This window comes from Scyliorhinus torazame, chromosome 8, assembly GCF_047496885.1.
Source record: "Scyliorhinus torazame isolate Kashiwa2021f chromosome 8, sScyTor2.1, whole genome shotgun sequence".
Lineage (NCBI taxonomy): Eukaryota > Metazoa > Chordata > Chondrichthyes > Carcharhiniformes > Scyliorhinidae > Scyliorhinus > Scyliorhinus torazame.
Window position 1 is genome coordinate 150,378,885 of NC_092714.1, and position 13,076 is coordinate 150,391,960.

General features: G+C 48.6%; 1 protein-coding gene across 1 annotated transcript in view; it reads right to left on the bottom strand.

Moving 5' to 3' along the window:
- The window catches only part of LOC140428189 (uncharacterized), an 85,761-nt gene extending 73,951 nt beyond the window's left edge, over nt 1–11,810 (bottom strand). Inside the window, exons 1-3 of the mRNA XM_072514360.1 lie at nt 11,737–11,810; nt 4,538–4,596; nt 1,073–1,363 (exon numbers count right to left, since the gene is read on the bottom strand). Coding sequence (XP_072370461.1) covers nt 1,073–1,363; nt 4,538–4,568 — 322 coding nt within the window. The 5' untranslated portion in view covers nt 4,569–4,596; nt 11,737–11,810. The remainder of the gene's footprint in view (nt 1–1,072; nt 1,364–4,537; nt 4,597–11,736) is intronic.
- Between the last annotated feature and the right edge of the window lie 1,266 nt (nt 11,811–13,076).

The window sequence follows — 13,076 nt, forward strand, 5'->3', positions numbered from 1 at the left end:
AAGGTGAAACATTGCGCATACGCAACATCGAGAGCCGAAGGGCCTGTACTGCGCTGTAATGTTCTATTGATCGAACGGCTATGCTGCGCCAAGGCGCAGCGTGGCCGATAGAAGCTGGGAGACCCCGCTCCCGTGATCTATCGGCTCGCAACGCCTCGCGAGAACTAACGCGATCTCATGAGACTTTGCAATGTAAACCCCGACCACTGTCTCGCTTCAATGTACAGATTCCTGAGTTACCCGAAGCGTGGGATCAATCTCCTTTGCCTCGGAGACCTCGGGCGAGCGTTGTTCAGTACTGATCTCCACAAACGGGGACCAGACGGAACGGCACTCGTGGGAGTCTCCCAGGACTTCTATAAAGTTATCTCTCAGTCATTTATTTTCGAGATAAAACAGCCCCAGCCTGTTCAATTGTTCCAGATGGTTGCACTCTCTCAGTTTTGATATCATCCTTGTAAATGCCTTTTTTTAAATAGAATTTACAGTGCAGAAGGAGGCCATTCGGCCCATCGAGTCTGCACCGGCTCTTGGAAAGAGCACCCTACCCAAGGTCCACACCTCCACCCTATCCCCATAACCCAGTAACCCCACCCAACACTATGGGCATTTTTGGACACTAAGGGCAATTTATCATGGCCAATCCACCTAACCTGCACATCTTTGGACTGTGGGAGGAAACCGGAGCACCCGGAGGAAACCCACGCACACACGGGGAGGATGTGCAGACTCCGCACAGACAGTGACCCAAGCCGGAATCGAACCTGGGACCCTGGAGCTGTGAAGCAATTCTGCTATCCACAATGCTACCGTGCTGCCCTTTTTCAATGCTGCTTTTCAATGCTGCTATATTCTTCTTACAATATGGAGAGCAGAACTATTCATGTTCAGTATGATCTAACCAAGGTGATGTAGAGTTGAACAAACTTCTCTGGTTCTCAATGCTATTTCCTCTAGAATTGAGCCACAGTCCTTGGTATGCATGTTTTATCACCTTGTTAACCAGTTTATTGAACATGTTTTGACATCTTAAATTACTGTAGCTTCGTTTCAATCAGGACACAAAACTAACCAGTGTCTCCTGCCAGCCAGTCTTTCAGACGGGGGTAGTGGTGTTTGCATCTCCTCAGGCACTCTACAAATAGCCGCACATCATTTTCATTCATCTGAAGCTGCACAATCTCCAGCAGCTTGCGTGCTTTCTGGGGTGGGATCTTCTCAGTTCGAATTTCGTAGTAATTCTCATGGGTTAATAGCTGTGAAGCAATCATTTGGTCGAGTAGTGGGTCTATGTTGTACAGTGCAGACACCAGGGCATCGTGTGAGCTCTGGAGGTACATCTTCATGGCGTCTCTAGCCTTTCCTGTAGCAAAAGGGCAAAGAAAATAATGATGTTTGGCAGAAGTAACAACTTCTCGAACTTGAGAACAGAAGTTGAGTAATGCTGATAAAAGAGACATGCTGTCAAGTTTTTTTTCTTGCACTCATCAGGACAGATGACAAGATTACCAACAGTAAAGGGAACAACAGTTTATGCTGCATGAGAAGAATGTGCTGATAGGTTGGCAAGAGGACTCTCATTGGTAGAGATATAAGAATATATCCAGGCGTTGCACCATTTTCAACTAAACAAAAGCTTGGGATACAACCATTCTCTGGTTCATTCCCCATGGCAATGCCTTGACCAATCAGAGTTGATGTGCCTGATTTGAATTTGAACAAAAGCTAGCAGTTAACTGTCCCCTGCTGCCTTCTCCATAGCAATGCCTATACCAATCAGAGTTCTCTTGCCATCCAATCCGCACTCTCTCCTCATTCAATACAAATTGTTGTTTCTTTTACTGTTGGTAATTTCTTTTGAACTGTCCTGATGATTGGAAGATGAAAAGCTTTGACAGTATGTCTCTTTTTTTCAGAAATACCTTGTTTATTCTTTTCAATATACCATCATTCCAACTGGAGCAAATCATGAGAAGGTTGACCTTGTAGGGAAAATTGTTTCTCAAGGCTCTGCTGCCTTAGCCTGAGACACTGCCCAGTGCAAAACCTGAGAGCACTGGGACATGAAGGAAAAAAAACATAGTGTCACCTCAGCTTCTGGCAGTTACAGTACTGTCACAGCCACAGATGTGAGGTTATGAGGTTAGGTGGGCCTTCTCAAGCCCAATGGTCTTCTGAAGATCATCTGACACTTGGGGAGGCTTATCCACAGCCCCTGTCTGTTGTAGGGTTTGCAAACCCTCCAGGATTCTCCTGGACTCTCCAAGGATTGAAGTTTAAATGCCAAGGAATTAGTGGGAGCAACCTGGGAGAAAAATACAATTATGGGGACTTTTCACAAAAAAAGTCTTGCAAGACTTTTATTTATTATGTCCAAAATTGTGAGGTGTTTGGATGATTAGAAAGAAAGAAACTGTTCCCTTTGGCAGTAGGGTGAAGAGCACTGATTTAAGGTGAATGGCAGAAGAACAAAAGGCGACATGAGGAATACATTTTTCTAAAACACAGTACGTAGTTAGTATCTGCAATGCGCTGCCTAAGAGTGTGATGGAGGAAGATTCAATGACGGTTTTCAAAATAGAATTGGATAATTATCGGAAGAGAAATAAAATTACAAGGCAAGGGTGAGTGAGTGGGACCAGATGAGTTGCTCTTGCAGAGAGTCATGAAGTGTCAAACACAGTCATGAAGGGCTGAATGGCCTCCTTTTGTGCTGTAACCAATCTATAATTCAATGTTGGGAGATGGAGATGTGTTTGAATGCCAGTCGAGGATCCTATAATCAGGTAATGAGGAAACTGTTCACTTTCCAGTTGGCACGAGAAGGTGGAGCACCGCGAGGTTGGGTGTACCGAGTGAATGATGGGGTTGTGGGGGGGTGACTGTCATGTGATGGGACCTCCAGGAATACATCCAATCAAATTGGCAACTTGCAAGGCCTACACCGCTGATTTTGTTTTGGACATCACATACAACAGATACCAGAACAATCCCCTCAGATGCCGCAATGGATGTGCAAGAGGCAAGACCAGTGGTCCATTTCAATCCAGAATTTTTTTTTCTTTTGGAACTGTAGTCATCTGGGATGGCCACTTCCAACTAGGTACAGAGAAACTCGCAAAGCCTGGCGGGTAAAATGGACAAGTCAAGACTCAGGCAGGCTCAGAGCTGAAATACATTTTTGTAAGCAAGAAGTCCAGACGGTATCGAAACTCCGTCCAATTAGCATTTTAATGGGGCCGATTAGCATTTGATGGCCCAGCTTCACCAAAACAAAGGACTGGTACTCAAGCAACCGGGACATCCCCAGACATTTCGGCGCCACTCCCTGTCCAAGTGAAACGCAAACAACGGGGTCAGTGACCGCTTGGGACACGCCCAGCCATCCAGATCCCCGCCCACTTATTGGCTAAGGAATCGAACTGAGTGATCAGGGATCACCCAATTAGTAAGGCCCAAATCGAAGGACCACCCAAAAGAGCGCGAAAACTCCCCAAGTATAAGAAGAAGAGTTCGCCATATGTTCGCTCTCTCTTGGTCCTGGTACCGTGGTCATGGCCATCGCCAAGTGCAGCAACACCAGAAGCAAGTCCAAGTTCAACGCCTACTACCAGACCAGACAGATGAGCAGCAGTTACTCCTTCAAACCCGATAGATCCAGAATCGAACAGCGGCCACTGTTTTCTGACCTAAGCCGGGTGCCCGAAGTTAAGTACAGGTTGTCTTAGTCGATAGGTGTAGTTAACTAGTAGTGTTTATATTGCATTACTAATTGTGTGTAAATAAAGTACACTTGACCTTGAACTAACTAACTTGTGTTTGACTCTTGTGGTGGTATCATTTGATACCTGGCGACTCTAAGCATTAGGACATAGATAACATAGAAAGAAGGGTAAATTCACTGATTGCCATAATTGGAACAGAGCCACAGAAAAGACAAGTAAAAGAAAGCACAACAGAACAAAGGAGATTATTGGACAATCAGTCGAGATGTTCAAAATTATTATTATTTTTTTAAATTTAGAGTACCCAATTCATTTTTTTTTCCTATTAAGGGGCAATATAGTGAGTCCAATCCACCTAGCCTGCACGCCATTGGGCTGCGGGGGCAAAACCCACAGACAGGGGCACAATGTGCAAACTCCACATGGACAGTGACCCAGAGCCGTGGTCGAACCTGGGACCTCGGCGCCGTGAGGCATCAGGGCTAACCCACTGCGCCACCATGCTGCCCTAGGTGTTCAAAATTCTGATGGGATGGGGCAGAATTGATTGGAAAAAAAAGCCTGTTCTCGGTGACTGAAGAATCTGGACTGAAGGGCCACAGACAGTAGATTAAATGTGAGAGATTTAGAGTAAAATGGTGAAAAGGTTCCAAAAAGTGATGATAACATTAAATACCAAGAGCCATGGAGATACAAAAGGTGTGGTGAATAAAAATTACAAATTACATGTGGGAGGAGCAGTTTGTCAGTGTACCTGTCTGGTAAATTTATATGAGGAAGAAGTCATTTTGAAATAAAATGCACCAACTTACCTGCAAGCGGAACCCCTTCAAATTGTGCCATTATTCAGCTGAAAACAGCTTTAATCTCTCTGTAAAGGTAAAAATGAAGTCACAAAACCATGGAAATAAGAGAGAAGTAAACAAATTATTTCTGAGACTCTGGCCCCAGATAGAATCAGTTACATGAGAGTTATTATTTTGTAGTCTGAGGTCAGCTGAATAAGGGAAAGAAAATACTTTCATCTATACAGCAATTGTTCACCAATGTCCAAAGATTGAACAGCCACTGAAGTACTTCTGAAGGGTAGTACTATGACTGAGTCATCGGACTTGAAACGTTAGCTCTTTTCTCTCCCTACAGATGCTTCCAGACCTGCTGAGATTTTCCAGCATTTTCTCTTTCATTTCAGATTCCAGCACCCGCAGTAATTTGCTTTTATACTTCTGAAGGGTCACCACTGTTGTAATGTAGGAAATGAGGCAGCCAACATGAGCACAGCAAGATCCCACATCAGCAATGTGATAATGACCAGTGCGTGGTCATCCATTTTGGACAAGAAAAGAATAAATCGCAGTAATTTGTACATGGTGAAAAGCCAGGAATAGTGGAGGTTCAAACAAATGCAGGATCCATGTACTCATATCAATAAAATGTAGGCATTGGTTGTGGAAACACATGTTAGGGTTTAATAGAGCCTGTCGGAGTAGACGAGGAGGCGGGCAGGCCAGCATCATCATGGGGGAGACTGGGCAGCCCATTCATGCCAGTGGGAAAAATGACTCCCTTCCCATTTATTTAGCGGTGGGAGCGGATTGATGTGGGGCGTCTGTCCGCCAGCTAATCATGTTTATTATTGAGCCACTTATAGACCTCTTATCGTTGAGCCCTTGAATGTTAAAAAATGTCGGGCTGTGTCTTTCTACGATAAAGGAATGGAAGCAGAATCAGTGTGATGGTAAAATTCTCAAACAATTGGGCAGTGTGTACTTTTCACCCACACCATCAAGATATAACCTGTGACCTTGCACAAGTTTCCCATGCCTCCTGAAGGGCACCCAGAAATTTCTATCAGCTGGCTTCCAAAGGGGAGGGAGAACTGGGGGGGGTGTTCCCTCTTAGTGCCCCGTGACCCAGCCCTCAATCTGTCTCCAGTGATGATACCTGGTGAACGCCTGGCTCCCTGGTGACACTGCCTGTGTTGTAGATCTGTTAGCCTTTGATTGGCCAGCTGTTTGCAGGGGGTCACATTTCCATCCTACTGGGGACTTAATTCTGAGGGAGGCCCAACACTTAAGTGCCTGATTGCACTTAAGTAACCCTGGGTACCCTTGGAGATGTGACACAGGATTCCCACCGATGGGATGAACCTTCATCACCTACACTAAATTCTGCCGATGAGTCTGATCTGATATATGTCAGTGTTATAAAAAATCTATAAAGATCCAGGAACTAATTGTTATGTGAATCGATATTCCAGCGTTCCACATTTTACTGCTGCACTGCAATCACGTGCCGAGTAACAGTGGGCAGGATGTTCCAGCCCTTTCCATCGGTGGGATTGTCCAGTCCTGCCAAGGCGCTCCCTCGTGGTGGAATCCCCCACAATGTGGCCAGCGGGCAACACAAATGGCTTCAGCAGGAGCAGAAGCTTCTACCGGCAGCTAATTGGGAGCTGTCTCCGCTGCCGGAAAAAAAAGCAGCGGCAACAGGGAGGGGCGAAAGAGTCCGGAAAATCCCGACCAATGTCTATCACTTCACCCGCTACACAGAAAGAAGCAATAAAAACACTCGATGAAGCTCCAGCATTTTGGGTCAAAGTGTGATTATTTCTAACCTATGCGAATCAGAACACAGTGGTCATTGACCTGAAACATTGGACGTGTTTCTCCCTGCACAGATATTGCCAGGACTTGGGCCAGAATTTTTCAGCCCTTCACGCTGGTGGAATCTTCCTGTTCGCTGATGTTACATGCTCCTAAGTGCATCCAATTGCTGCTCGCTGGAAGCCTCCCGGACCTGCCACATCTCACAGTCAGAGCACTGCACCCCTCTAACTGACATTGCGTCAATTAATTAAAATTAAAAGTTTAAAGATTTTTAAATTATTTAAAAATTTTTTTTTTTTAAAGTTACTGTTAACTATCTGTTTCCTAGCACTAGATTTCTAATATAAATGCGAAAGCTAAATATAGTACTCTCCGATCTCTGGCTTAGATACCCCTCTAAATTATAATTAAGTAATTCTGTTTAATTAGTTACCAATGCTTAATTTTTTAAATTTTGTGTAGATTCCCAACCAGCCACTCAGGTCACAGCTTTTCTGTGATGTCACTTCAGTTTTCCCCCGACACACACAATTTGAAAAAGGTATAAAAGTAAAAATGAGTAAAAATCACTTACTTACCTTCTTACCTTCTGAGTGTCTTAGATGTTCTCAGGTTCTCTCCCTGACAGAGACTGCTCCTCCTCCTCCGAATGGCTCCCGAAACTAGTCTGCGATCTTTTAAAATATCCGCTCTGACTCGCAGCTCCTGCGCTTTTTAAATCTCCAGCGCTTTTAAAATCTCCCGGCTCTCTTTCCTCTCGCGATGTTTTCAATGTCCCGGCTCTCTTTCCTCCCGTGCTTTTTAAATCGCCCGCGCTTTTTAAATCTCCCGGCTCTCTCTCCTCCCGCACTTTTTAAATCTCCCGGCTTTCTCTCCTCTCGCGCTGTTTTCAATGTCCCGGCTCTCTCTCCTCCCGCGCTTTTAAAATCTCCCGGCTTTCTCTCCTCCTGCGCTTTTTAAATCTCCCGGCTCTCTCTCCTCCTGCGCTTTTTAAATCTCGCGGCTCTCTCTCCTCCTGCGCTTTTAAAATCTCCCGGCTTTCTCTCCTCTCGTGATGTTTTCAATGTCCCGGCTCTCTTTCCTCCCGTGCTTTTTAAATCGCCCGCGCTTTTTAAATCTCCCGGCTCTCTCTCCTCCCGCACTTTTTAAATCTCCCGGCTTTCTCTCCTCTCGCGCTGTTTTCAATGTCCCGGCTCTCTCTCCTCCCGCGCTTTTAAAATCTCCCGGCTTTCTCTCCTCCTGCGCTTTTTAAATCTCCCGGCTCTCTCTCCTCCTGCGCTTTTTAAATCTCGCGGCTCTCTCTCCTCCTGCGCTTTTAAAATCTCCCGGCTTTCTCTCCTCTCGTGCTGTTTTCAATGTCCCGGCTGTCTCTCCTCTCGTGCTGTTTTCACTGTCACGGATTTCTCTCCTCTCGTGCTGTTTTCACTCGGCCCGGCTGTCTCTCCTCTCGCGCTGTTTTCAATGTCCCGGCTGTCTCTCCTCTCACGCTGTTTTCACTCTCCCGGCTGTCTCTCCTCTCGCGCTGTTTTCACTCTCCCGGCTGTCTCTCCTCTCGCGCTGTTTTCACTCTCCCGGCTGTCTCTCCTCTCGCGCTGTTTTCAATGTCCCGGCTCTCTCTCCTCCCGCGCTTTTAAAATCTCCCGGCTTTCTCTCCTCCTGCGCTTTTTAAATCTCCCGGCTCTCTCTCCTCCTGCGCTTTTTAAATCTCGCGGCTCTCTCTCCTCCTGCGCTTTTAAAATCTCCCGGCTTTCTCTCCTCTCGTGATGTTTTCAATGTCCCGGCTCTCTTTCCTCCCGTGCTTTTTAAATCGCCCGCGCTTTTTAAATCTCCCGGCTCTCTCTCCTCCCGCACTTTTTAAATCTCCCGGCTTTCTCTCCTCTCGCGCTGTTTTCAATGTCCCGGCTCTCTCTCCTCCCGCGCTTTTAAAATCTCCCGGCTTTCTCTCCTCCTGCGCTTTTTAAATCTCCCGGCTCTCTCTCCTCCTGCGCTTTTTAAATCTCGCGGCTCTCTCTCCTCCTGCGCTTTTAAAATCTCCCGGCTTTCTCTCCTCTCGTGCTGTTTTCAATGTCCCGGCTGTCTCTCCTCTCGTGCTGTTTTCACTGTCACGGATTTCTCTCCTCTCGTGCTGTTTTCACTCTCCCGGCTGTCTCTCCTCTCGCGCTGTTTTCAATGTCCCGGCTGTCTCTCCTCTCACGCTGTTTTCACTCTCCCGGCTGTCTCTCCTCTCGCGCTGTTTTCACTCTCCCGGCTGTCTCTCCTCTCGCGCTGTTTTCACTCTCCCGGCTGTCTCTCCTTTCGTGCTGTTTTCAATGTCCCGGCTGTCTCTCCTCTCGCGCTGTTTTCACTCTCCCGGCTGTCTCTCCTCTCGCGCTGTTTTCAATGTCCCGGCTGTCTCTCCTCTCGCGCTGTTTTCACTCTCCCGGCTGTCTCTCCTCTCGCGCTGTTTTCAATGTCCCGGCTGTCTCTCCTCTCACGCTGTTTTCACTCTCCCGGCTGTCTCTCCTCTCGCGCTGTTTTCACTCTCCCGGCTGTCTCTCCTCTCGCGCTGTTTTCACTCTCCCGGCTGTCTCTCCTCTCGCGCTGTTTTCAATGTCCCGGCTGTCTCGCCACTCGCGCTGTTTTCAATGTCCCGGCCCTCTCTCCACTCGCGCTGTTTTCAATGTCCCGGCTCACTCTCCATTCGCGCTGTTTTCAATGTCACGGCTTTCTCTCCTCTCGCGCTGTTTTCACTGTCCCGGCTCACTCTCCACTCGCGCTGTTTTCAATGTCCCGGCCCTCTCTCCACTCGCGCTGTTTTCACTGTCCCAGCTCACTCTCCTCTCGCGCTGTTTTCAATGTCCCGGCTTTCTCTCCACTCGCGCTGTTTTCAATGTCCCGGCTCACTCTCCACTCGCGCTGTTTTCAATGTCCCGCCTTTCTCTCCTCTCGCGCTGTTTTCACTGTCCCGGCTCACTCTCCTCTCGCGCTGTTTTCTCTGTCCCGCCTTTCTCTCCTCTCGCGCTGTTTTCACTGTCCCAGCTCACTCTCCTCTCGCGCTGTTTTCAATGTCCCGGCCCTCTCTCCACTCGCGCTGTTTTCGCTGTCCCGGCTTTCTCTCCTCCCACCCTTTTTAAATCTCCCGCTCTCTCTCCACTCGCGCTGTTTTCAATGTCCCGGCTCACTCTCCACTCGCGCTGTTTTCACTGTCCCGCCTTTCTCTCCTCTCGCGCTGTTTTCACTGTCCCGGCTCACTCTCCTCTCGCGCTGTTTTCACTGTCCCGGCTCACTCTCCTCTCGCGCATTTTTCGCTGTCCCGCCTTTCTCTCCTCTCGCGCTGTTTTCACTGTCCCAGCTCACTCTCCTCTCGCGCTGTTTTCAATGTCCCGGCCCTCTCTCCACTCGCGCTGTTTTCGCTGTCCCGGCTTTCTCTCCTCCCACCCTTTTTAAATCTCCCGCTCTCTCTCCACTCGCGCTGTTTTCAATGTCCCGGCTCACTCTCCACTCGCGCTGTTTTCACTGTCCCGGCTTTCTCTCCTCTCGCGCTGTTTTCAATGTCCTGGCGTTCTCTCCTCTCGCGCTGTTTTCACTCTCCCGGCTGTCTCTCCTCTCGCGCTGTTTTCACTCTCCCGGCTGTCTCTCCTCTCGCGCTGTTTTCAATGTCCCGGCTCTCTCTCCTCTCGCGCTGTTTTCAATGTCCCTTCTCTCTCTCCACTCGCGCTGTTTTCACTGTCCCGGCTGTCTCTCCACTCGCGCTGTTTTCAATGTCCCGGCCCTCTCTCCACTCGCGCTGTTTTCACCGTCCCAGCTCACTCTCCTCTCGCGCTGTTTTCAATATCCCGGCTCACTCTCCACTCGCGCTGTTTTCACTGTCCCGGCTTTCTCTCCTCTCGCGCTGTTTTCACTGTCCCGGCTTTCTCTCTTCTCGCGCTGTTTTCAATTTTAGACTTTCACCTAGAGGTTTGAGGTGGTTGTTTTTGACCAGCGCAGACGCGATGGGCCGAAGCGCTTTTTCTGTGCTGTATAGCTCCATGACTCTAGGGTTGTGTTATAAAGTGGAGAAATTGTTTTTACACCTACACTAAGCCCTGGTTACACTGGGCGCGATCAATGGTCATGCTGCGCTTGCAAAGCAGCTCACGCAGTGGTAGAGTGGTCGAAACAAGCCGGGAGATTCCACTCCTGGGATCTACCCAGCTCGTAACGCCTCGCGGGATCCAACACGATGTAAATCTCGCCCATTGTGGGCAGGATCACTTTTTGGCAAATCTGCATATTAGAGCGAGACAGCTGGCCTCATTCTAATGTGGAGATTCCCGAGGTACCTGAGGCTTTTAGATTCATCCCCTTTGCCTGGGAGACCTCGGGCAAGTGCTGTTCAGCACTAATCCCCACAAACGGGGACCAGATGGAATAGCACATGTGGGGGTCTCCCAGGGGATTGGAGCTGCATGACTTTTGGGCAGGGTGGTATGCTGGTGCCAGGTTGGCCTGTCAAGGTGCTAAACTAGCATATTTTGTGTGATTAGGCTGGGAGTGCCCTGTGTGTGTGTGGGTGAGCTTCCAACAACATACCCAAGCCAGCAGCGAGGTTGCTGTCATCTATCTCTGTAATATCGCCCAACTCTGGCCTTGCCTCACCTCATCTGCTGGTGTATCCCTCACCCAGGCCCTTGTTATCTCCAGATTTAAAGATTCCAATGCTCTCCTGGTCAGGTTCCCATCTTCCATAACCTGAAGTTCACCAAGTCCAGTTCTCGCTGACTGACACAGGTTTCCAGTCAAGTAATGGCACAATTTTAAAATTCTCAACCTTTTTAATCCATGACCTTGCCCCTCCCTAGCTCTGTACCTCCTCCAGCCTTACAATCTTCCAAACACTCTGCATTCCTCCAATTCTGGTCACCTGGTGAGATAAGTATTCCCAGCTAGGATTGCACTGGGAGTGAGATGCTGCGCTATGCAAACCCTTATAAATATTTGTAAATGTATCTTTAAAACATTCAGTGTCAGCCTCCTCTGCGTCATTATAAGGGGTTAAAAGAGATTGATAGGATATAGAGGGAAATAGTTTCCTTCGCGCGCAAGACTAGGACAAGGGAACATACCAGCTAAATTAAAACCAACCCAGTTAGGAGACAAGTTAGGAAATTCTTCATGCAGAATGTGGTGGAAAAAATGGAACTCTCCCTCACAAGAAGCCAATGTTCAATTTATAATTTTGGGTGGGGCAGCATCCAATTAAACACAAGATTTGATCCAGCAGTTCACTCAGGACAGCTGCAGTGGATTCATTGCTGGACCTGACCAAAACAGTTTTTATACCTCTCGACTACTTTAAGTGACTTACTCTCAGATAAGGGGCAATCTCTCATAGCTATCTCGCTTATTTGAAATGGAGCATATTCTGCAATCGCAACCCTTACCTTCCCGGAATGTCACTGAACATGCAAGACAGAAAGGGAACAGCTGTTGTTCAACTTCCTTGTCAATGAGTTTGAATTTAGGTGGACAACCAAAATCACGCCCAGGACAAAAACTTGAGACATGTTCAAACCTCGGCTGTGCACTCAGAATTGTCAGATCAACCTGCAAATCTTTGCACTGCTGCATATTCCCCAGGAGAGAATGTGAAAATAACTACTCTCACTGTATTCAAATCCACTGAACTTTTCTGGCGTAGATCCAAATGCCTTGGTTGCAGTACTCTGGTTCTGTGGTTTACTAACTGTGTAAGCCCCCCCACCCACCCCATGTACCCAACCCTTGTCTCGACAGCAGGCAGCGTAGTGGCCCATCTTGCCACAGCGGAGGCATTGTCGGTTTTTTGCTGGACATAGCCGCTTTAAATGTGCGGCTCCGCAGTTGCCGCACGTCGTGACGTCATGCCGTTCATTGCGCCACCGCGCATGCGCAGAGCGGTCTTGCGTCGAGCGCGCCTGCACATCACGTCCTTCTGTGTCGATGTCTTTTTTGGCGCGCACAAACGCGGGAGGCCGCGGAAAGCGCGCAAAATGGACGCCCTCGTCCGGGCTGCGGGCCAGGAGGAACTCGCTCGCCTGGACCCGTTCGGCCTCGTAGGACGCCTGCCTTGCCGATCCGGCCGCGTAGGACCCCCGCCGCGCCGATTCGGCCGCTTGAAATTGGGAGTAGTGGCTAGTCGCGTCTTCATGAAGGACACAGGCTTCGATTGTGGAGGCTAGGATGAGGCCTTTAATTTTGAGGAGCTGCTGGCGTAGGGTGCCCGAGGTGACCCCAAAAACAATCTGGTCCCGAATCATTGAATCGGAGGTGGTGTCGTAACCGCAGGACTGCGTGAGGATATGGAGGTGTGTAAGGAAAGATTGAAAGGGCTCATCCTTATCCTGAAGGCGCTGCTGGAAGAGATACCTCTCGAAACACTTGTTTGCCTCAACGCTGAAGTGTTGGTCAAGTTTGAGAAGGACCTTCTTGTACTTGGTCTTGTCCTCACCTTCCGCGAACACCAGGGAGTTGTAGACATGGATGGCGTGTTGACCTGCCGTGGAGAGGAGGGCGGCGATTTTCCTGGTGTCTGAAGCGCTCTCCTTTTCGTTGGCTTCCAGGAAGAGCTGGAAGCGCTGTTTGAACAGCTTCCAATTGACGCCAAGGTTTCCAGCGATTTGTAGCGGCTGCGGCGTGCTGACGGTGTCCATGGTGCAGGATGGCAGATTCCTGAGGATTCGTAGGTAGGTCTCACAGTTACCGGGTTCCAATCCTGGTACTATGATGTGTTGGGTGCTCTGCT